This window comes from Rhodnius prolixus, unplaced genomic scaffold (genome assembly GCF_049639745.1).
Source record: "Rhodnius prolixus isolate KJV_2025 unplaced genomic scaffold, Rpr scaffold_30, whole genome shotgun sequence".
Lineage (NCBI taxonomy): Eukaryota > Metazoa > Arthropoda > Insecta > Hemiptera > Reduviidae > Rhodnius > Rhodnius prolixus.
Window position 1 is genome coordinate 653,892 of NW_027411638.1, and position 25,267 is coordinate 679,158.

A 25,267-nucleotide genomic window follows, 5' to 3' on the forward strand; every position below is an offset into this window, starting at 1 on the left:
CTTAAAATGTAGCTTCTTCTCTACTGAGGTTCCTACTCATGACAACAACTAAATAGATGAACGTCATCAGAAATGGTGTTAAGTTGATTTCATAATATTGTAGTAGTTAACAATTTCCAATTTCATCTTCTATATTTAGAATTTTTCCCGACTTTAAAAGCTGAGGTGTTGACAGTGGCAAACTGATTTTGTGTTACGGCTGGGTTCTATTGAGTTAGCTAATGTAACTAAGAACAGAACGTTTTATTTTTTTGATTAATTTATCAGTATTGTCGGAATATTAGTACAGCGGTTGACATTAGTTTATCTCTTGTCGACAACGGGGTTATGGGGGAGACAATACTTAGAGATTATATTTAATAGTAGATTAAGAGGGGATACAGTTCCCCCTTTAGAAGTAGGGAGAGTACATTGACGCTGATGGTAGTTGTTAAGGAGCATGAAGTGGGTGTAGTGGGGTTAACACAGCACGCTTTATAGTGGCAGAGTCATTTTGTTTGGCCCCGCCCACTTCTTTGAAGCTCCGCCCACTAAAGGATTACATTTGCCTCACCTTGGTCGTAAGAGGAAGAGAGGCTAACGAGCATAGCTCGGCCGTCTCTTGAGTAACAGCACAATTCCCGAAATATACAGTGGGTATCTCATCGGATTATTCATTATAACTCTCATGGAGGAACTTACACATTTTGTATCAAAATCGTTCGACACACGGTTGAAGACACCATCAACATCGCCTTCGCTCTTGGAACCAGAAGAACCTGCCTCACCGCAGCCATTGTCACCTCAAAATTTAGGTAACCAAATTTTCTCTTATCATTTAAGTTAATAGGACCACACAAAGTACAAAAAGTCAAGCTTGATCAAGTTGTGAGAAACTCTGGCACCTAAATGTTGTTATCATTACCTTGTCTACACACTTCCTCGTGTTGCTATTTTATCACAGATTTTGCTGTAACATAGCCCTCAATTATGCGTGATAACTCATAAAACTCAGTAGGCGAGCATAATCTAGCTGCGAGTAACTCTGGCACTTTTTGTCGGTACTAGTGCCTTGTTTTCATTTTATGTGTTACTATCTTAGCAAGATTTACAACAAAATATGCCCCAAAATACAGGAATACTACACAAAAACGCAAGTATAAATCTCAACTGCAAGCGCCCTTTTGTGTAATTTATCATTTTCTTCTGATCAGAGTACTTGCTTTCTTGTTTCGCAAAAGATATAACTGAAGTAAACACGGCAATTCATTTAAAAAAAACTTGATCTAGCTCTGAGTAAATTCAGTGACATTATTTTTTCTTATCAGTATTTTGTTATCATGACCATATACTTTGCCGCTGTCTTTTATCGTAAAATCACTTCAAGTTTACAAGGCGTGATGAAACACAAAAAACCGAGCTTGATCTAGCTCTGAGTAAATTCAGTGACATTATTTTTTCTTATCAGTATTTTGTTATCATGACCTTTATATGCTTTGCCGTTATATATACTTTGCCGTTGTCTTTTATCGTAAAATCACTTCAAGTTTACAAGGCGTGATGAAACACAAAAAACCGAGCTTGATCTAGCTCTGAGTAAATTCAGTGGCATTATTTTTTCTTATCAGTATTTTGTTATCATGACCTTTATATGCTTTGCCGTTATATATACTTTGCCGTTGTCTTTTATCGTAAAATCACTTCAAGTTTACAAGGCGTGATGAAACACAAATAAACAAGCTTGGGACGTTAACGGTGTAATAATTTATTGGTGTAAAGAATACATACATTTTTGTATTGCTGCCTTAACAACTGTTGTTTAATTGTAATAGAAATGGCGACTTGACAGAATAGTTTCTTTTTAAGAATGTTTTGACGGAAATTCCTACAGTAAAAAGCGATTTTCTAAAATGTGGCCATTTACAGAGGATATCTGGGCTTGCTAAAGCAATCTACAGCAATAATAAACTCTATAATATTCAGGCTTTGCTAGACCTCGCTCAGCACTAAATCTGGCTGAAACACACAGTATTTCTAAAAAATATATTACCTTTGCTTCAGCGTTTTAACAATGAGTCCAAAAAAAATCTCCTTTCTGGCAATGGTTTGTCGCGAGCTTTAAAAACACTCAATACACTAATTGTATTTCTGTACCCTGATAGCTCCGTGTCAGATAATGCTCTCCTTTAACACTACCAATCACTTCTTTTGCTCCACTTTAACCGTTTGCGATAGTCATTTAGCTCTTCTATGTTGAACTTTTTTTTTACTTCATTGAACAAACATTTTGCAGTAGCGTATACTCAATTTTGACCAAGGCTTGCAATCATATACTTAACAAACTTTTTGTTACCGAAGTTTGGTACTTATAATCTTATTTCACTTATCACTTATTCACTTAACCAACAAACAAATTAAACTAAACTGCATACAAGACAAAAATAAATCTCAAGATGAATAAATTTAATGTTGCTACATTTAAGAGCAATTTAAGATTCTTAAAATTTTGCGAATTTGATTATGACTGCTTTAACCATTATTTGCTAAATAAAGCACCAACCGTGCTAACACAATTCACACAAATTCATGCTCTAAGTACAGAGAAAATATTAACATATTATGGTGAACTTTCTTGAATTTTCCTGGACTTTAAAGAGCAAAAACTCGTAGCTTCAAGCTTTACCCAGGAGTTTTTTTTCTTGTTCCTGACTATAATCAAAGAGAACATCCTGGAGCGGTGCTCCATCAACGGGGTTCCACAAGAAACCACTGAGTATTAACAGATGTATAGGTTGCAGTCATAATCAAACCATTATTTTATACTTTCGAAATTCGCACAATGTGAAGGTTACGATGGTTTCTTTTCAAGTCATATTTAATTCATTCATCGTGAAACATCCTTTAGTAGCAGTTTGGTACTCTTGCTTTTCTTGTTTTTGCAAGAGAACAGCAGAATCTATCGAAATTTACATCCTTTATTAGAGAATTATATTTAGAATGCATGAACAGATGGGTTCAAGTCTCTAAGTAAGTGTAGGAGAATAAAAGCCATTTAATCTTGTCTTTGAGATATAATTTCTTTAATAAAGTATAAAGGGCCCATATTGGAAACTCTTATTTTTTCCATAAATATATTCTAGGATTACCGCCTGGGTCGCCACTCATTTCAGTAATACCTTTTCATTCTTAGTTCACTTCACAATAAGATGAATATTTGCTATCTTGATTACAAAAAATCACAGATACGTTGAAATTTTTTATTACATTTAAGCGAGACACTAGATTTTGATAAAAATCAATCGGCAGTACAAAGTTAGAATAGATTATGTATAACTTGTTGGTGGTTATTTTTGAAAACGATTGTAATATTTTCTTTACACGTGGCATACAAGTACTGTCTGTGACTTTTATTTGAAGCATTAGGACATTTCTAGAAGAAATTTAAAATTAAATTTACCGTTATCATTCAGCGCCTGCTACATGAATTTGAGTTGAATTACTGCAACTCAATAAATTATTTATTACTCAATTGCCAATCAAATTTTTAGTCGTATAATGGTGGCTAATCTTTATTATTTGGGAAATTTATTATACAATAAATAAAAAAGCTATGATTAAACCAAGTGCTTTGAAACTTAAATTTAAGATATTTCAATAAGTGGAAATCAATTTGTGCAGTGAATGGCTCAATTAAATAATATTATTAGGCTTTAAATGAGTCGAACGAATTCAGAGTTTCATGTAAGTTGCGTGGGCAAAGGTGTATATTTCTCGAAAACCACTCCAGCTGAAATGTTTTAGTATAGAAAATTAAGTTTTCAATATAAAAGGCAATGAAATTAGTTCGACCTTTAGAAAGTTCATTTTAGGGTAAAGTGTAGATAAGCGGGTGGTCTTCCCTCTAAGGCGTCATTTCATTTTATGAATTGTACTGTGTTAGCACCAATGTAATGTTACTTTTAATTAAATGATGCTCCAATTTTAAGTTTGGAGAACCTCGTTCAAGTGAAAGTAAACGGTTTCTTCTTATCATGGTATACAGTCGACTAAAACAGAGATTCTGCTGGGTCCATTAACCTGGCGGCACTTTGGTTGAATTTTGAGACAAAACTTTTGCACCGAGCTCGAAACACATTGCACTCTTATGCTCCTACTAAGAGGAAGGTAAGTTGGCGGGAAAATCTTTGAAGTAATTTGTAAATTACTTTGGAAATATGCTAATTTTTGGCATTTCCTGTGTGGGGCTAGTTGTTCTAATACTAGTACTTGCTATTTTGGAAAAAAGCGCTCCAATTTTCCCGCAAATAAAACTAATTTTTTTTAAATTTAAATATCGCGCGTAACTTTAAATGGAAAATTGAGGCTTTTCCTTGGTGGTGCTAGCTTTTTTATTGGTGGTGCATAGGAGTGCAAAGTGTTCTGAGCAGGGTGCAATAATTTTTTCTCCAAAATTCCACCAAAGTGCCGCCAAGTTAATGCTTTTTTTAGCACTTTGATTCATTATATTTCTGTATGTGTGCATATTTTATTAGATTTTTTTTGTGGTTCTAGCTGGTGCTAGCTCTCCTCTACCTGTATACTAAGTCCCGGGTCGAAATTCAGTGTTTGCGGCAAATTCCTTTGATCTTTTGAAAGGCCATATCTCCCTAATTATTAAAGTTACAGAATTTTTTAAAGTGGTGCAATGGAGTGCAAAGTGTACTTAACATAATGAAGTAAGTTGCAATCAAATCCGGCCAAATTTTTTTTGGCGGGAAAAAACTTTAATTGCTTATTGTGGCTTTTCCTTTGCGAATTTAGATTTTTTCTTGGTGGTGCACAAGAGTGCAATGTGTTTCGAGCTCGGTGCAAAAGTTTTGTCTCAAAATTCAACCAAAGTGTCGCCAGGTTAATGGACCCGATTCTGCTTTTTGTTTCACAGTCTTTGCAAGAAGAAAATTGATTCCTCAAGTCTTTTTTTAATGTGAATGTTAATTACTAAAAGTTAAAGTTGATATTTACTACTTAACATTTAATAAAAATTCGTATTTTAAGAAGTTTAGGGAGAGAAAAATCTGTGTTATTTAACTCCAAGTTACTTGCTCAGTTAGGAGTTCTGAAATTGGAAATGGTTTTGTATTTAGAATATGAGAATTTGGTGTCAAGTTGGCCAGTCTGAGTGATTGTTAGCTCGGGCTTACTGGGATGGACCATGATTGGGATGCTGGTGGAGATTTGCATAAAGTAACTAACTGGGTGGCAGGTTGCTGCAGCAAGCGGCAGACAGGACGTGCTAACCAATCAACGGTTCCTGTTTACAAATTCAGATTCTAATAACGACAATTACGTTATTAGCAGGTATGGGCCGAACCTTGCCAGCCTGTGAACGTTCCAAGCCCCCACCTCAATCAAATTTCAACGGTCAGCTAGCTGTACCGCAAACAAATGTATGCCAGCTCCGACCGACCACCCAGCGGTACCCCTAATCATTGCTAATGTAACCTTTCCATCTATACAAATGTTCACTCACTATTTAATGTAGCAATTTTAGTTCAATTAAAAGTACATACATTTATTATTTACTTCAGATAATATTATGGGGTTAATCCAAGAAAATGAATGTTTTCCAATAATATTTATTACTCCACAAAATTCAATCATTTTTAAAAATATATTGACTGTTGTAAGTAGCTATCTACCAGCTGTCGTGGTACAACAATCAAAAAACTTGCATTCCTTCAACTTCGGGGAAGTTATTACGTACAATTTTTTCTCCAGCGAGGACAAAAGTTATAAAAGATATTCTGTGCCTTTAACTTCAATGTTAACTTTATCATTGTTTTCTTTAATGTAACCCACCCTTACTAATTCCTTTATATCCTGAATGGCCGAACATCTAGGTGAGAGAGGACTTCCATCAGGATGTCCAAGGCCGCCTAGCTGACTAAGAGTGTAATGGCTCCTTGGCTGTTTATCCCCGTCTTATGATCTGAGCAGCTAATAATTATTGCGATTTACTTTGCCTAAAAAGGCTAAAAAAGGGTTGCTTATTCCTTGGCTTTGCGTAAGGACGCTGTAGAACCTTTTTTCGATCATTTTCATAACTTTTTACAAGATGGAAATTCGCTTTAGGAATCTAGGAGGGAAATAGGAATACAAGTCATCTCAAAAAGTCTTATATTTGATTAGGATTCGGTTAGGACCTTGAAAACGGATACAGGGCTTTCTGAAGAGATAGCATGCTCCTCTTTGACGAGGGTAACCGCTTTGTCAGTGCTCAACATTTACCCTCAATGTTTAATTGCTCTGGATCTATTGTACAACAACTACTGGTCAACCTCAAGCAGTTAGAAAACCAATAACCAGAAGTAAGCAAGTAAAAGTAAAGTAATTGCCTATGTAAGCGATGCTTAACGTACAAATACCAGATTAAGTACTTTAGATAGATTAATCAAACGTGCAATCTCAAAAGTATGCAGTCTTTACTATCTAAAATACTTCGAAAAATTAAAAAAAAAAACGCTCTTTTTTACGTCTTCAACCGGACTATACATCCAGAACTTAGCATTTCTTTTATAACCTAAATCGCCAAAACCCGATGAAGGTAACAACAACACCTCTTCAATCTACAATCACACGCAAATCCTCTGGCTCAAAATTTTCTGTTAGAACTCTTCCTACAAACCAAACTCGAGAAGAAAGAGCGCCTTACTAGTTTTTTTTAAAAAAAGAAATCTACTCGTATTAGAGATGCACTTCTACAGAAGAATAGAACTTAAGATTTACTTGAGAAGATCTGAACAGTTAATTTGGTTGAATCGCGATCGAGCGGCGTGTCCAGTTAGTAATTTATGAAAATAGAGTCAATGTTCGCGTTTTCTGGCACTACGAGGAATTAGCCAATCACGAATTTGTCACCAATATTGATGAATGCTGCTCATTCAATCTGCTAACTAGTTCTTTTGCCGATCATTATTCCGCTTAAGTTAATCATAAACACGGTTTGCTCTAGCGAGATGACAATGGCCTAAAATACCTCTCACCAGATTAATGGAAAAATTGAAGAATATCTAGTAGGTATTGAACTTGTTTTGCACGTATTTTGTGATTCAAAGTTAGTTCATCCGATTACTGTTTACATTGGTCTAGGGCACAATTTCTTTAAGAGAGAACATTTTTCAAGTTTTTTATTCTAGACCCAAGGAATGTATCAGCGAAGGATCTTCGAAGAATGATAGTTTATAAAAATCAGCTATAACTGGCTAAATTTTGACCAGTAATATAGAATTCTGAAATAAATAAATAACTCAGGTAATATATAAAATGTTAGTTCTTGAAGAACGGTTATTTTTGTACATGTCTTGAGAGAAACATTTTTGGAATTACAATAATAATTGCTGTAAGTAAAAACACTTTTTTCGAGTTGAATACGTGCGCCTCAAGTCACTGCTTTACTCGGTTTCATTGTTAAATCAATTTAGTAATGAACCATTCTGGTGTAAGTTCGGCTATAGTCGACAATTCCCGGCCAAGTGTCGAGTGCTGCACTTACTTCCCAACGAGTGCAAGAGTTAATGTTACTGAGCAATAAAATCTTGTAAATTTCATAGCCATTCTGTGCTCTAAGTCTCTACAAATATGCGTTCCCGATAAAACCCTGGGAAGTTACAATTGAGTCATTTCCTTACAGGCTACTTTCTACTCGTTTCTTTGGAAAACTAAAATTGTAGGAGGTCTTATGGAAACTGCGACCGAAACACATCCCTCTAAACTTCTACTTTTTCTCTATTAAAATATTTTCTAAAATCTTTAAAAAAAATTCATTACATCAGAGGTTGCGCCGAGAAACCCGCTTGGATGGGTTTAAAAATTAGATTTTAAGAGGAAGTTTTGAGTATATAAATCTTGCTATAAAATCAATGTAACAAAGTTAATTTTCAGTTTGCCTGGAACATCAAAATTCTAGATTGTAATTTACGTAGGCTTTCAGTACGTAATTAACTATAAGTGATCATTGAGAAGATCAATGTCAGTTAGAACTGAAGTAGTTGCGGTAGGAAAATGTTATGCAAGTGTTGCACACCAGGATTCTGTTGTAGAATAATGGAAGACTGACTAGAAGCAAGTGGATAACCTACTTACAGCCCACCTGTATGTATTAAAAATGTTTAGAGAAATCAATTATTTCAGTGCCTTCTCTAAGCACTCAAAAATAATGCAAAATTCCATTGTGTGCCACTTACGACAATTTTTCCAACTGCAATTCACAACATTCTAACTCACAAAATTTGGCTTCGAACAACGAATATTTCCAATAAAGTTAATTGGCTTCAGTATTGTGTAGTATACTATGGATAAAACGTGATTTTTGAATGAAGCGTAACTTCTAGCTCTCATAGGTCCTTCTAAAACCAATGTTCAATGGGAAAAGTCACCAATAGAAGTGATATTCATATTTGTACATGAAGTTAGTACATACATGCATGCATTTCAAAGAGTCCAGTTCGTAAAAACCTAGAATAGAATGCAAAAATTTTGTGTATACTTATGCTAATATAAATTTAAAGCAGAATTAAGCAAAAACAGTGCAATCAATAATCAATTTTAAAACAAAATAAAGTAAAATTTATGTAATTGTAATATTTACATAATTTCTCTTGATAATAAATTAAATGAAAGAATTAATTATCAAAAATTATTAAATTATTAACAAAAAATATAACTATTTAAATGAAAAAAGCTGAAATAAAAGTATCACCTACTTACTAGATATTTTAGATTCCATTATCAGGTTCATAGAGAGAAATAGCTCTAAATAATTTCGTCCATAGGTAACTTTATGTAAAAGAATCAAAATATCAGAAAGTCAGAAAAAAAGTTAGTACGGTTAGCCGGTCTTTTTAGAACTTCCAATTTTTGGTAAAATATGTAATAATCCTTAAAAATTTTACTATAGAGGGGCTCTGACATCTAAGAGATTTAAAAAATGAATTAACCATTCCGAATTGGAATGTCTACTGTCTCTTCTTCCGAATCCTTATCAGTTTCTGTCTATACCTGCTCCTCACCTTTACATTCTCCGAATATTGAACAAATTCTATCTATCGTCAGACTATTTGCTGTTTAAACCTAAAAAAGATTACAACTCCTTCACTTAATTCCCAGAATGTTTTTCCAAAATATTGCTTTTATTCTGGATATCTCTAATGAAAATGAAAACTAATATGAATTAGGCACTTTTGCCAATGTTGAACGGTCTGCAGAGCTAGATAATATCCTTGATTTTCTCCTTCATTATTTTTGGCCAGTTTTTGAATTTCATCAGACTACAAAGATCTATTTTTCATTAGTTGAACTATTTGACTGCCTCTAAAAAAACAGTGCATTATTTTTTCACTTATGTCCTTATTTTAAATAATAAACAAATAAACGCTCAAACATTACTCATAATTATATATTTTTATTTAAATCCTCCTTAACAAAACCCAGTAGTTTAAAAAGTTAAGTATAAAGTTTGATTAAACGCCAAAAGGTACAGATTTCCACTTGTTTTGTCTTTGTTATCTAGTTTTAAGACCAAAGCTAAAACAAACATAAAGGGTCGCCTTCTTTTAGGAAAGTAAAGGTAAAATGCAACGGAATAATACCGAATTGGGTTCCAGTTCGTCCAGATTTCCGCTTGTTTTGTCTTTCTTATCTAGTTTTAAGGACAATGCTAAAACAATCACAAAGGGTCGCCTTCTTTTAGGAAATTAAAGGTAAAATACAACGGAAAAATACCGAATTGGGTTCCAGTTCGTCCAGATTTCCACTTGTTTTGTCTTTGTTATCTAGTTTTAAGACCAAAGCTAAAACAAACATAAAGGGTCGCCTTCTTTTAGGAAAGTAAAGGTAAAATGCAACGGAATAATACCGAATTGGGTTCCAGTTCGTCCAGATTTCCGCTTGTTTTGTCTTTCTTATCTAGTTTTAAGGACAATGCTAAAACAATCACAAAGGGTCGCCTTCTTTTAGGAAATTAAAGGTAAAATACAACGGAAAAATACCGAATTGGGTTCCAGTTCGTCCAGATTTCTACTTGTTTTGTCTTTGTTATCTAGTTTTAAGGCCAAAGCCAAAACAAACATCAAGGGTTGCCTTCTTTTGCAAAATGTAAGCAAAATACAATGGAAAAGTACCGAATTGGATTCCAGTTCGTCCAGATTTCTGCTTGTTTTGTCTTTCTTATCTAGTTTTAAGGCCAAACCTGAAAGAAACATAAAGGGTCGCCTTCTTTTAGGAAATTAAAGGTAAAATACAACGGAAAAATACCGAATTGGGTTCCAGTTCGTCCAGATTTCCGCTTGTTTTGTCTTTGTTATCTAGTTTTAAGGCCAAAGCCAAAACAAACATCAAGGGTTGCCTTCTTTTGCAAAATGTAAGCAAAATACAATGGAAAAGTACCGAATTGGGTTCCAGTTCGTCCAGATTTCTGCTTGTTTTGTCTTTGTTATCTAGTTTTAAGGCCAAACCTGAAAGAAACATAAAGGGTCGCCTTCTTTTAGGAAATTAAAGGTAAAATACAACGGAAAAATACCGAATTGGGTTCCAGTTCGTCCAGATTTCCGCTTGTTTTGTCTTTGTTATCTAGTTTTAAGGACAATGCTAAAACAATCACAAAGGGTCGCCTTCTTTTGGAAAATGTAATGGAAAAATAGCGAATTGGGTTCCAGTTCGGCTAGATTTCTACTTGTTTTGTCTTTGTTATCCAGTTTTAAGGACAATGCTAAAACCATCACAAAGGGTCGCCTTCTTTTGCAAAATGTAAGCAAAATACAACGGAAAAATACCGAATTGGGTTCCAGTTCGTCCAGATTTCCGCTTGTTTTGTCTTTGTTATCTAGTTTTAAGGCCAAAGCCAAAACAAACATCAAGGGTTGCCTTCTTTTGCAAAATGTAAGCAAAATACAATGGAAAAGTACCGAATTGGGTTCCAGTTCGTCCAGATTTCTGCTTGTTTTGTCTTTCTTATCTAGTTTTAAGGCCAAACCTGAAAGAAACATAAAGGGTCGCCTTCTTTTAGGAAATTAAAGTGAAAATACAACGGAAAAATACCGAATTGGGTTCCAGTTCGTCTAGATTTCTACTTGTTTTGTCTTTGATATCTAGTTTAAGGCCAAAGCTAAAATACTACAATTTTGATCTTTTATATTAAAAGAAGAATGAATTGTCAAATTTAAGTGTTTTGAAACGTTATGCTTTTTCGTGTACTTTTTGACGATCAGTCCTTTTACAACTGTACTACCGGGCAGTTTTAATATCCATATTTTCAAATGAAAGATAGAGTGTTATGTGGTCTTACGTTAAAAATAAATTATATGTACTTTCAGATATTTAAATTTGTCTTCTTTTAGTATTAGAAAAAAAAAATACAAGGATTTTCTTTTATGTTTATTAAAACTCTCACATTATATGTTCCACTTTGTTTTATTAGCTGATTTCACTTTAAAAAGAACCTGTCTGTTCCACTCCTAATACTGTCCTTGGTATAAGGCAAGGCTGTCACGTCGTGGGACGCACTTATCAATTTGGGTCTAGGGAAATCAGTTGCAAATCTCTGGCATTTGTTCTGGATTTGCTGAAGATTCAGCATATTGTTTAAACACGTGTAATTCCATGCTGGAGAAGCATAAGTTAGTCTCTGATCTTTTAACCATTATCTATATTAGGAGTTTATTGCTAGAATCTAATTTGGAACTTCGATTTGGAAGTAGTTATAAAGAGCAAAACATTTTCTGACCATGATGTTCACATGTTGGGTGATAGACGTCCAGTGAATACTTCACTAACCTTTTGATTATTAATTCAAACAGTATGTTGAATTCTTGGTCTCCTCCTTTGTGAAATAGAATTACCTGTATGTTAGATAGATTGATTTTGATTTTCCAACGGTAGAAATATTTACAAATTTGACTTTGCCAATCTATGATAGGGTAAGTTTACATAATTATTGATCTATGTATTATGAATGTTGCATTGATCTCAGTATTTCTTTGTGTTTACTTTTTGTTTCAGAGTAGTTTTCTTTGCGAGGATTTGCCCAACAAAAACCTGTTATGTTTTTCATTTTTCTGTTACACCTATTTTAGGAAGTACAGGGTTTTTTTACTGGGAGCTGAATTAATCACAAGTTCAACGGAGAGAAAAGTTTCTTCATTCCTTATAAATATAATATTAAAATTATTTCTCTTGCTACAAACAATGTTATTCGTTATCTAGGAGTCTTGTTTGTACATAAACTGACTTTCAGCTCACTCATTGATCTCATAAACAGCAACAGGTAAAGCAAATGTTTGGGTTCGTCTCTTATAACTTAAAAGGCTTTCATGTAAATTCACTGGCACTGTTAGAGATTGCTATTGCCATGGTTAGTTCTATTCTGGAGTATTGTTCTCCAGTTTGAAATCCTGGCGGTCAGTTCTAAAACTACTAAATATCTCTTTTAAACTTGACCTCTCAACTCCTAACTTCACACGCCATTAAGCTCACTTGAGCTTATCTTCTGTAAGACTCGCAGACTTTACACTGATATAATGAGTTTAAAAACTGTCAAAACTCTTTTATAGAAGTTAATTTCTAGGCAACGTCATACTCACCTAGACATCAATAACTTCTTCACATTTCATATCACTACGATAAAAGACAGCTCTCTCGAAAGAATGATGAACTTTGCTAATCATTTTACCCAATTGCTGGTACTCCAGAACTAGATGTTGACTTTTATAAAATGATGCTGCATTTAAAGGCGTTAATAGATTAAAAAAATTTGTTTATATTTTAAAGAAATTTAAGATTATAGTAAAAACGATTAATTTTTTAAATGCACCTACTATCTTCATACTTTTTTATACAATAGTATCCCAATTTATATTTATGTTATTTTTGCGTATCCATAAACATTTAATGTATATTAAACACAAGTGATCTTACTTATGTAAATAGATTTCTGTAATCCGCCTGTTCAAAATAAATAAATTAGTTAGGGATCGTTTGCCAGTGTTTAAAAAATTCAACACTGTTGGTCAGAACTTAAATACAAACCTGCCGTTCATATTTACGTCTTGTACACTTTTACGATAAGTTTGTTATTCAGCATGGTAAACTAAGGAAACTGTTACACACCAGATTTTTTTTTTTTTTTAAACTCGCGGATGGAGGTGAGTAAGAGGGCTCCCGGGTGCTGACCAACACAACAGAGACACACTTATCAGATTAGGCACCCCCGTCTGTTTGCACTTCTCATCATTGTTAGAGCATTGTCGGGATTCGCTATTTAAACAAGACTGGCGCTGCAAGACAGCCCGCGCCAATTTGTAAAGTAGACACTATAAAAGGGTGTTCGGTTAATGAAGGCGCTTTATATATTCTGTATCTTCATTAGACTAATGGAATTACAGGACTGTCGGTGGGGGAAAGAAGCGGCTTGCAAGGGGCGGTCGAGGCCCCCTCGCTGGAAATTGCATTAAGGTGAACAGGGCATTAAATAAACAGCCACTCTCTCCAGGCCCCTGGAGCACAATTTTTCTCCTACTTGCCTTAATTAATTGTGGGCCAAGTGTTCAGGATACTTGCACCTTAATTGCAGCCCCACCAGCTGCCATCTCCCAACATCTTAGACGCCCAACCAATTCTTACAATTGCCTTCTTCCACCTACTCCACACAAACATCTACTAACTCTAGCCAGATTCTATTAGGCCATGTCTTCTCGGCTAGTCCAGCAATTCTCACGTTATATGTCTCTTTGAAGCCACTGAAACACATCCTGTGAAACAGTGAGTCAAAAAAATTCTGTTGCAGTAGTTCTCTCAATCCCAGGACTCAATCTAGGTCTATCTTGTAAGTTTTGATTTTGACACATTTTTACTTTCTCGTACCATCCATTAAAGAAATTATTGTAATTGTGCAAATTTTCTGTTTTGAATTTCACAAAGAATATATTTGAGAGGTTTGAGGCCAACTGAGAGTCTTTTTTTTTTTTATATAAATTGTTCTGAGTGTGGGGGTGGATTCCTGTTTTTTTTTTCTTCTTGAGGATTTGGAACAGGGTCGCCCAACCTCCAGCCTGGAGGACCAGAAATCTTGAATCTGGAGGGCTCTGCCCCTAGAAGAGTTGCCATCACTTAGGCGGTAGATTTGTTGATTCGATGTACAGACGTTGCCTTGACCCAAACGAGAGGATTCTTTCACCATTATCGAATGTTTGGAAAGCCAGTTGGGATGCGAGGAGAAGATGCCTGCGGGAAGTTTATTAAATGGCAAACCAGGAAGCCAAGAAATCGAGGACGCCCTCGACTTAGATAGTTAGATGACGTAGTGGAAGACCTCCGTCGGGTTGAAATGAGAAGATGGCGCCTTAAGGCCTTAAGGTGCTACTCTAAGGACTGTTGTACCAAATAGTAAGTAAGTGGGGGGGTGAGTTCTAATTAGATATTTGATTAGAGCGCCTCGATGGTGATCTTCAGTGACCTTTTAGGCAAACAGATATGAGCGACTATTCAGTCCATCTGTTTCTAGTTTCTGTAATTTCTAATTCTAGTTTTTTCGTGTAGACTGGCGCCAAAGATTTTTTGTTTTGTACTTTGATGTCAAGCCTATCATTTTGGTTTCAACTTTTTTCACAAAACAATTTTACTGGAGTTCTGTAGAAGGTGTGACTGCCTGATTCATTCAACACAATCATTTGATGAAAGTGTACATGCATAATATTTAACCTTAGTATAAATTATAAGAGTTCACTTTGTACTTATTCATCTCACTTGGTCTTGTGGTGTAAGGGTGTCTTTGGAAATTTCAAAAAAAAAAAAAAATTACAATTAATTTTTTTAGTATCTTTATTTTTTCTCCATTCTCTTGTAATTTTATTCATTCTTTACATTTAAGTAAGGAATAAATTATAAAATCAAGGAATAAATATTCATGAAGTAACTGATTAAAGAAAATTAATTAATTAAAAGTTACATGGATTACCAAAATTCCGAATTTTAAGAGAATCCGTCAATTAGAATTGTAGTAGATGCTGCCAGAAAAGTCATGTGGTAATGATCGGCTCTCAGCAATGAAGGTAGCAAGCAAGAGGTTGTTGAGCCTCTAGAAGTAACTCCTGCAGCCCCGGTACTGATGGTGCCGTACATAAAAAAACTAACCTGGCTGTACAAACAGAGCAACATAAGGAAATAAATTTGATAAAAAAAAAAAAAGAAAGATATAAAGAGATAAAGGGAGAGAATATTGCGTTACGGTTGGTCTTAATAATGTATCAGGGCGAGCCGAGGAGGAGCGAGGCGAGATTTAGTGGGCCCTTGGGGTCTGCAACTTCAACTGCGCAAGTCCTCAACTTATGTTGATTTCACTGCTCCAGCCGGTATCATAATTGAATTATTTGGCTATTGGTGAAGCAGGGACCTTGATTTGGCAGCCTCGTCTCGCCGGCTTGCCAACATCCTCCAGCAGTCCTATAACACACTATCTCATAGACCTTGTAACGTTTAAATCTTAGTATTTGCCAAAGATTTCACAGAAATAACTTTTTCCTGTATTAATTAATTCAGAAATAAACATTTAGTAAGCAGCGGTTCATAATTACGGCTGCATTTTAGCAGGGGAGTTTTGGGTACAAACTGGAGACAAGAGTTCTCCTTCCCTCAAGAAAAGTGCTTAACAGCAGTGGTCAGAGTATAGAAGTATACAAAAGTTAAGAGCAATAAGGGTTATAGGTGTCCTTCAGTTAATTAGCAGATAGAGATGTCTGGGAGCCTTGATTTCTGTGGAGTTCAGGTTACTCTCGCGTGGAGTTAAACTATAACTAAAAATTATTACTAAAATGGAGTCAATCACGTTATCATTTTGAATTTAAAGGCTAAACGCTCTGTTAATCTCCCTTCAAAAAGTTTTTATTTATTCCTACCATCAACAGGTACTTTAATTTTCCCTCTTTCGTTACTAAATTAAGTTTTAAGGACAAAAGGACAACTAAAGCATAAACTTTCTCTAATGAAGCTTGACGGGGAGCTTCATTTCTAAAGTTTCCCATCTATCTCTGCGACAAAATTGAAATATATCATTTAGAGGTTTAGGCTATACAGGGAATATTTTGCTGAATAATGACTGAAAAACGAAATATTCTCACTTCTGGTGATTTAGGTCCTTTCTTTAAAGTAATTTTCAAAATACTGTTTTCAATTCGAGTATAGTTTGAAATAGAATCAAATTTTGTTTAGTTAAATTTGTGTATTTTCTGCTATTAGCGATTTCCTCAAAATGGCTCTAACAAGTTTTTACGAACGATTGAAGACAATAAATGACAATGATGAACAATGAATCATAATGACATTTATGTCATTCTAGTGACTTTCGTACCTAGTGTCATGCTCTTGAAGTGAAATCTGTGTAATATTGAAGCCAAGTTTCATTTAATAACAATTCTGAGCGTAAAACAAATTTTAAAGAAAGAATTTAAACAATTGTAGTAAGATTAATTAACGTGAGGCTTCACTAAGCTTTTTCAGGTTAATAATAGCTAGGTAAAACAGTAGGTATTAATAATGTTGGCAAGTTCAGCTGCATTGATGCCTGTGAACTCTTAACTTCACGAGAGCTGACATACATGGGCCATAATCTTGTCGTTTAAATGAAATGCATATTAGAGGAGTTATCAGGATCGGCCGTGGGGATGAGTGGAATGTTTGGGGGTGAAGAGGGCCACGCATGCGCCAAGCCTATTCGCACGCGAGGGCTCCGTAACCAGGGGCAATACCAGTCAAGTGTTTTTAATACATTTAAGTTGGGGTCGAAGGGCCAGAGGCGCCAGCAAATGAACTCCCGGCAGTGCCGCCAGGCCAAGATTTCTGATGGGGTGGTCCATAAACTGTGACGGGACGGCTGGCAGTACGCGGCAGTAACGCTCAAGACCCCTCAGCTAAATCTCGTTATCGCGGTTGGAATGGCAAATTGCATTGTTCTTTGTTTTGTTATGTTGTTTTTTTTTCTGTCGGTCGGTTCTCTCTATTTGTTTGAATGCGCGCCGCACTTCCATATAGCGCTAGCAGACAATTGTGTCCTTGCGCAGATTTGGCAACTTCAAATCCTACTGAATACTTCCTACCACTACAGTAATCACTCTAAATTTAAAGAAAGATCATTTGTTTTGAATGTATTTCTTAATATTAAACAGTTGTTATTCCCGTTTGGGGGGAGTGGACTAGCATTCTTTGGGGATTTTAGCGGGTACCCCATTCTAACAATACTTATATTGTTACCCTAAACACTCACAAATAGGGCCTGTAGAGATAATGCATTTATACAACTATTTGGGTTTAGCGTACCCACATGCAAACTGTAGCTTATCAAACGTTTTTCTCATTTCTTTTATCTCATTTTGTTTTTGAATAAGAAAACTTTGATTTTTACAAACGTTTGGAAACAAACACTGAATACAATACTATCAAAACACAAAGTATGATTTGGATACAAGTTTTATTAGGTTCAGATAGTTTGAATAGCTTTGCACCACTACTTTTAAATCAATTTGGTCAGTTTTGCTTCAAAATCAATTTTGAATGTGTGTGAGATTTTGCGTATTAATTGTAGAGTCGACTTAAGGAGTTCTGTAAGGTTTGGAGCCACGGAGGACTACATGGCACAAATTCACTACAGCGATAGAAAGTGGAATATCCCTATTTTTTATTTTTATTTTTTTGTTCGAACTTTTTGTTTAAAAGAGTTTATGTTTGCATTTTTATAAGAAGGCCTTTCTTATAAGATGAACTAACATCATTAGCCGACTCAGCTGTAGTATTGCATTTTCAGACTTTTTTTCTTGGGTACAGAAACAGAATCATAAAAACTTCAATTTTGCTTGTAAACCGTAACTATTTCTCGTCAAAAATTGCATGCAGTACCTGATGAACGGTACACAAAACGTACGACAAGAATTAAGATTTTTTTAAAACTATTTCTTTGTTCATTGCTCAAAAAAAAAACTCCAAGTAATTTAATGTCTGAGCATAAGAATACGGAATATTCTTTGATTTATCTTATTGAATGAAAGAACTAAATATGCGAACTGGAGGACGGTACATACAAGTTCTGTATCCCTGTATGTGTATATGTGTGCAGGGATGGGTTCAGGCAGGAACTCACCAAGTGCCAACAAGAACTCGACGGCCAGCAACAAGCAACGCAGGAGTAGGACTAACTTCACATTAGAGCAACTCAACGAATTAGAGAGATTATTTGACGAGACCCATTATCCAGACGCATTCATGAGAGAGGAACTCAGTCAACGCCTGGGTCTGTCCGAAGCTAGGGTCCAGGTAAGCTATTTACTAATTCCTTAAAGAAACTTCTTAAAGGAATCTTCTATGGCAACAATGTTTCAAAATTTTGGAGTATTTAGAGGCAGTTTGTTGCTAAACAGTAGTTGCCTGTATCCTGATTCACATCGTGATTGAGAACTAAGGTAAAATGTTGTGCAACATTTCCTAATGTGGACGTTGCCACTAGACAAAATCTATTTGTTTGCCTCCATTCCTTTGATTAAATTCCAGGGCTATTTTGAACTGGAGATTCTAATTATTGTTACTATTTTAGGATAAGTATTTATAACTTATACATCTCACATGATTGTTCATTATTTACACTTAACAGCTGACAAAATACCAAGTAACGTACAGTGTCCCCAAAACTAAATATCCTAAAAAAATAAAATTACATTTAAAAATGATTGGATATGAAGTTTGATGTAAGAAACACGTTTGGAACCTGTTTCCAGAAAATTAATAAAATCTGAAAATCCATTTAATAAAAACGCAATTCTGTTTCTAGGTTACTAGCTATAACTTTATTGTTAGGTCCTCTGGCAGCACCCTAACCAGTAATTAGGTAAAAGTCAATTTACTATTCCGAAAAGTTGTTTTTTTTAACCTATTAGCCAACAAAAATGGAATTCCCAAAATTCCTTCCTACGAATTATTCGATATACGAACGAGAATAATAGCTACCAATAGTAATACTTAGAATACTAATTATTCGAAGTTTAAGCTTTCTGCGTTATGTATGTAGTTGTCAAGTCCGATGGAGGGAACAATTCTGTTGGACAGTTTATAAGTTCACACGTTCTTATACAAATCGTACGAACACACGTATTCAATTTGATGTGTTAAATGAGAAGAGTCAATAACGTAATATTGTTATCTACCTCCGTTCACGACAGCTGATAGTATTTGGACGTAAAGCTCTCCTGAAAAAATAAACATATCTTTCTGACACTGATGCTAAGTTTAAATAAAATCATTAGACCCTTTTAGATATAATATATAGATATATAGATTCAGTCATACGGCAATGCACTTCTATTTCACTAATTTTGACCAAGACGCTTTTATCGAGGCACCTAGATAGCAGTGCGATTTTTCATGTTTCAGTTTTTCGGACCTTAAAACTTATTGAAACGATTTCAATACTTCTTTTCAAATATTTCAGATGGTAAAAGTGTTTTAAAAAACTGTTTACTGCTTAATTGTGATATTTTATTTATTTATATATTTTTTGTTTTGACATCTGATTATTGGGTTTAGGACTTGAAATCTAGTTGTTTTTTTTTGTAAATCAAACTTTTAGGTACGGATTTGTGCTCTCATTAGTAAGCTAATAATGTACGGAAGCGTACTTCGTATCGTAATACGTGAGAGGAAGATGATCCATTGAGAGGTATGGAAAGTAACTCCAAAACTTGCGAAATTTATCAGCCAATGTGAGCTCGCAATAATGCCAAAACATTTGGCATACAAAGAAAGACGTATTCTCAAGAAGTATGGGCAAAAAACAAGATTTCAAAACATAGTTTGGTAACAATTGAATTTGTTACAGGTGTGGTTCCAAAACAGAAGAGCCAAATGTAGAAAACACGAAAATCAAATGCAGAAAGGTAAGTAAGTACCTATAATGGTTATTAAATATTATATCTTGAAGGCGAACTAATTATTAAACTTGATTCTTCGGAGTAATCATAGAAAGAATCACTCTTCGCGCAGCTGGAAATTGAAGCTAACTAGAAAATAATAAAAAGAGGCTGTTTTCCTTAAATATGGAGTTCAGGAGAAGTTGTCCTTACTGATTTGTATGACCTGATTAGGTCATAATAGTCTTGGGAAATAATTACGACACTAAATGTCGAAGGTTTCTTTCATTCATTCATTTAGAAAAATTCGGAGTTATTAAGAACACTAAGTTATGATTTTGAGAATTGCTGTTCAAGAAAGTAGTGTGTGCGTATATGTAGGCATCACATTAGAATGTTACACGTATTGGTAAGGAGGGAGGCTGTAATAGTGTTAGAAATGTGAAACACAAACGTTTTGTAATAAAGGGTACATAAAGTGGTGTGGAACTGCCCGATTGACAATGATATTAAAAGTTGGGTGCTGGTAATTCAATGAAATGGAGCTCTAATCAGGGGCAATGGGCCCCCAGGGGCCAGACTCGGCTACACGTTCAATCTCTTAACGCCCCTCACTGGCTGCGCTACGACACCCCTTAAACAAATTATTCTATTCCACTAGCGCAGAACTACCCTGTATCTGTACAACTTCTGTTCATTATTTTATCTATATTTACTATCAATATTCTATTAGGCGATCATTCTTAGGGTGCTATAACACCAACTCGTCTAAACAGCTCCTCTGTGTCGATTCTTCCGCCTCAACTTGTCTATGCACGCCTAAACTGAATTAAAATGAAATAAAATCTAGTGTTTGTTACACTTAAATGATTTTCTATTACTGTAACTTCATTCTAATTGACAATATTACACAGGTGTTAAAACTATATTATAATAGGTTATATCTATAAAATGGACTACAATTTAATACAAAGAATAATATATATATCATTCATACTATATATATTTAAGTTTTTTTATTAATGTTCGAAATAGAATCGATCGAGATTGATTGTAGTAAAGTATCTTTCTGGTAGCAGTTGGATTCTTTCCTCTCAACTACCATGTCTTAGGTTTTTAATAAATGAGAACCCTCACCCCAATTTCAGTGTCATTGAAGTTCTTAAACTTTTTCCTCGCACATTACAAACAAAAGTGAACTATGGCCCAAAATAAATGAAAGACTGATAAAGTCAAATGTGAATTCCAATTCTTCTAACTTATACAGCGTCAACAGTAAAGGCTCCTAAGAAGAGAAAATGTACGTTACATGTAATATTGAGTTTGTATATTTCAGACGTTCCCGGATGTCTTTTAAGGTATATGAAACTTTCACATTTTGCAAAATGTCATTTTTTAAAGAAGAATTTCTCAAAAAGAAACCAATAAATATTCCAGGAAAATGTTACAAAGAAAAACGGGACATCAGGTACAATAGTTCAACAAAAACAAATCTGACGCGAGAACTCACGCTGCTATATGTTATACTGAAACCTTATACCTATATGTTCTACATTTTTAAGAGATAATATTTTCGAACATTCTGATGTGTTTACACTTGAAGAGCGGTACATATTGCTTCTCATGCCCCTAAAACAAGAAGTCAGCAAGTTCTCCAGACTACGGAACTCTCTTAAACTTACTAAAAAAAATGTTTTCAACAAAAGTATTAGGTATTCATGCTGATTATGTTCGAAGTGTACAAAAAAACTGTTGGAGCCCTTTAAGAAGAAATTCCAAAATTCTTTTCTATAAAATCACACCTCCAGTTAACTCGATTTTCTTCAAATTTGGTATTCCAGCAATGCTTTTAATATTTCTTAACAACACGACAACGCTTGTTCTGAAGGGGTGTTTTACATTAGCAGTAATACCAGATAAAAGAGTGAACATGTCACCTTTCTCATATTCTGGGATTTAGAGATACGCCTTGTTTTATCAACTCCTTCACACTTGTTATTTTGAGATGTTTGTTTTGGTCTCTAACTTCATCAAATGGTAGCATGTTTTCAGCAACAATTCTATTAGTACGTTAAAAACAGAATTGAATGGTGGCGAAAAATTAAATCATTTCTCACATTCATATGATATTGATTTTTAAAATGTATAATTTGTCTTAATTTATTTATAATCTGATTTTTGATTTTTAAGTGATTATTTGTTTCCAGCGACGGGTCTGCTAGTGTCTAGCCAGGTGGCGAGTAACGGAACGAGTCGACTGGAGCAATGCAGCAGGGTGGCCCCCTATCTCAACATGCCCAGGCTGCCTTTTCCACCGCAAACAAACGCAGCCAACTTCACCTCTGCCTTCGACCCGGCACTCATCACAGCCGCACATCAGGTTTTTTTTTTAATAATATAAAGTTTCGTGACTATGGCTGTAGATCTAGAACTCATATTTGGGAGTATAGTCCCATCAAGTACAGCCTGAAACGAATCTCCAAAACTGGAAGATTGCCATCTTCTCCGTTAATCTGGTCTGCTTTAAGCATGAAAATTACATACTTAATTTTCTGGACTACTGGAAAGTGATCTCGTTCGTTATAGACATTATGCTGTCCATCACCACACAGTGAGCAGTAAGAAGCTCCTAGCAAAAGAAAATCAAAGGGCAGGATAAGTACTTATTTCAATATATTTTGTTTCTTTCATAGTATGTTACTCATAGCTTTAGAGAAATATCCCAACATAACATGATGATAAGGCCTCCTCATCTGCATACTTCTAACCGCGCCCTTCACCTAAGTGTATGTATTTAAAATTCAAAGACATAAAAGCATAACTCTTAATTATGAGTAAAATGAACTCCTCTGAAAAAGCATTCTTTAAAATATATACAGGGTGACCAAAGTTATATGCTCCACCCACTTTTTTTTTTAACGGCGGGAAATTTCGAAAAAATAAAAAACGTCGAACTTCTAGCCTGTCTAGATCTTGACTTCGCCACCATAAGTGCTGCTACAAGCAAAGCGTGGGAGTCCAGAGTTTTGGCTTGCCTATCCGTTGGTTGTGCCCAGTTTGAATAGATTCTTTAAAAAAAATAACGTAATTTTGACAGTAAACTGAAATTTGTTTTTCATATTTTAAATTACCATAACTTTTGAAAAACCTGACCGATTTCAAAAAAAAAATTTTTGTTGTTTTTAGGAGATCAAATACTACAAAAATATGCAACAAAAAATATAACGTTCCATTTGAAAAACAAAAGTTGGATGCTGTATCTCGAGATACAAGGGTTTAAAAAAATGGGTCAATCACTGAAAATAAACTAGACTAGAAATGATTAAATACGTGTTTTTTATTTTTTCGAAATTTCCCGCCGTTAAAAAAAAAGTGGGTGGAGCATATAACTTTGGTCACCCTGTACATAATATATTTAGACATTAACAACTAGATGAAAAGATTTACTTCTTTTACCTCGTGTAATTTAATAAAATACAGGTCATGAGACTGTGGTCACAGATGCCTTATTGTGTTGATACTCACAGTAAAATATTAAATCTACTTAACGTTTTCAATTCGTGACAGAAAAACATGGGTAACTGTTTTTGGGTATAGAACGGAAATTTCCCCTTAAGCCTCCACTAAGGGAGAATGTGTGTAGAACCTATGGTTTTAATTTGCACTTATTCTTTTAAATTTAAGTGAGTAAGGAAAGACTTTACATTTTAAAAAAAAATTGGTTATTTTTCGATTTAAATAAAGTTATAATCTCTAAAAAAAAAATAAATGTTTATTGATCACCCATCTGTAACTTATAAATTTGAAGGCAAATGAAACGGTTGTTTGGTGTTGGAGCGATGAATTCCTATTCACGAGTTAGGTAATGAATTAAACACAAAAATGCTTTGAGGCTGCGTAATTCTAAGTTATCTATATTATTAAGGAAGGACACAAATGTCTTCGGCCCGATTAGGATTTGATCCAAATAATCGCGTTTGCTGTGGACAGCTAGGTTCACTCCCTCTCCTCTCATTCTATTCCTTCTTTAATGTAGCTATTATTTTGGAACAGAGTGATTTAAATAACTATTTTTGTTGCAGTACCTTGCACTTAGCGCTGCCGGTCTGAGTCCCGCGGCAGCGGGCACTTCTTCACCTATGTTGCTGTGTCCCCAATACGGCCTGGCCGCTCTAGCAGCTCTCCACCACGATAGACTTCTCACCAAGAATTCCTCCATAGCCGACCTAAGGCTTAAAGCGAAAAGACACGCCGAAGCGCTTGGACTAAATCGAGAAGCAGCCGGAAGTCCGCCGCCTCATCTGTAGCTTATTTGGACCAGCAGTGCTGGATTACATCTCATAACAAACTTGAGAGTATTGTAAAAATCTTAAGATGTCAGCTTTAAAAAACAAAATATAATGAACTGTTTTGCCTCAATTATCTGAGGCGTATTTTTTGTTACACACGTTCAACTGAGAAATATCTGTGACTTTCGTCCGTCAGAGATGGAAAGGTTGAAATAATAATAATTAAACAAGCTCGTCAACTATCATTTTCGAAAATATTGACTGAATTTATTTAAAATATAATCCAATGAAGGGAATTTAACTTAGTTACTTTACCATGTTTATTTTCTTGTTTTTGTAGACACCACTTCTTGAAAGTTTAAAAAAGTCGTTGTAGATGCAGGGTAACTTTCTCTTACTGCTTGGGTAAGAAGAAATATCGTATTCGGGCAGTCTTACTAAATTCTTATTCTACAAAATGGGAATTTTGAAAATACTTTTAATTTTTATTAAAATATAATAGATAGTCAGAAATTCTGACTTCAAATTCCCTCAGACCCACTATAAAATGTGAAATTTTTCCGAAAAAAATATTTCAAACAAAAAATATTGCCTCTAATAGGTGCACAAAATTTAAAGCTCCTTTGATACTTCTACTTATAGACCGCTTTTGGCCGAAACAATATTGTACTGGAATGACACTTATTTCAGACACAGGGGACCTCAAAATAATAATTACCTGTGTAAACTCAACCTCAAAAACATTTAGTCGATCGTAAATTTTATTCTTTACGAGCAGTAAGGGAATAAAGAAAATTATAAAGATAAAGATATAAAGAAATTCGCCCTCGCTGGTAATTTTTCTGGTCTGAAAATTTAATATTTGCCACTTAATCTTAATTCAATTTTTGATTTATTTGGTACAGCACTTAACAGTTACTTATAATTATGTTACCTATTTTTACCAACCTTTCATTACAGGCAGCGTGCCTATGCTTTTGTTAAATTACATTCAACTAAGGATAACTTGAAAACTACAGCCTTAAAAATTTGATTTCTGTTACCTACAAATTATTGTGTTTAATTGAATGTTTGAAAATAAAT

The 25,267-nt window shown here is 34.7% G+C and overlaps 1 protein-coding gene across 1 annotated transcript; it reads left to right on the forward strand.

The window, feature by feature from the left end:
• Window positions 1-445: 445 nt before the first annotated feature.
• On the forward strand, window positions 446-25,223 carry LOC141462328 (short stature homeobox protein 2-like). Its single transcript, XM_074144093.1, has 5 exons — window positions 446-794; window positions 18,113-18,309; window positions 19,865-19,922; window positions 22,103-22,275; window positions 23,978-25,223. The coding sequence occupies exons 1-5, from the start codon at window positions 668-670 to the stop codon at window positions 24,200-24,202; spliced, it is 780 nt and encodes a 259-aa protein (XP_074000194.1). The 5' UTR covers window positions 446-667; the 3' UTR covers window positions 24,203-25,223.
• The last annotated feature ends 44 nt before the right edge of the window (window positions 25,224-25,267 follow it).

Bases quoted from the DNA above. Each gene is read 5' to 3' on its own strand.
- LOC141462328 (XM_074144093.1), top strand. From the start codon at position 668: ATGGAGGAACTTACACATTTTGTATCAAAATCGTTCGACACACGGTTG. The intron at 795-18,112 runs GTAACCAAATTT...ATATGTGTGCAG, and splicing joins ATTGTCACCTCAAAATTTAG to GGATGGGTTCAGGCAGGAAC. The intron at 19,923-22,102 runs GTAAGTAAGTAC...ATTTGTTTCCAG, and splicing joins CGAAAATCAAATGCAGAAAG to CGACGGGTCTGCTAGTGTCT.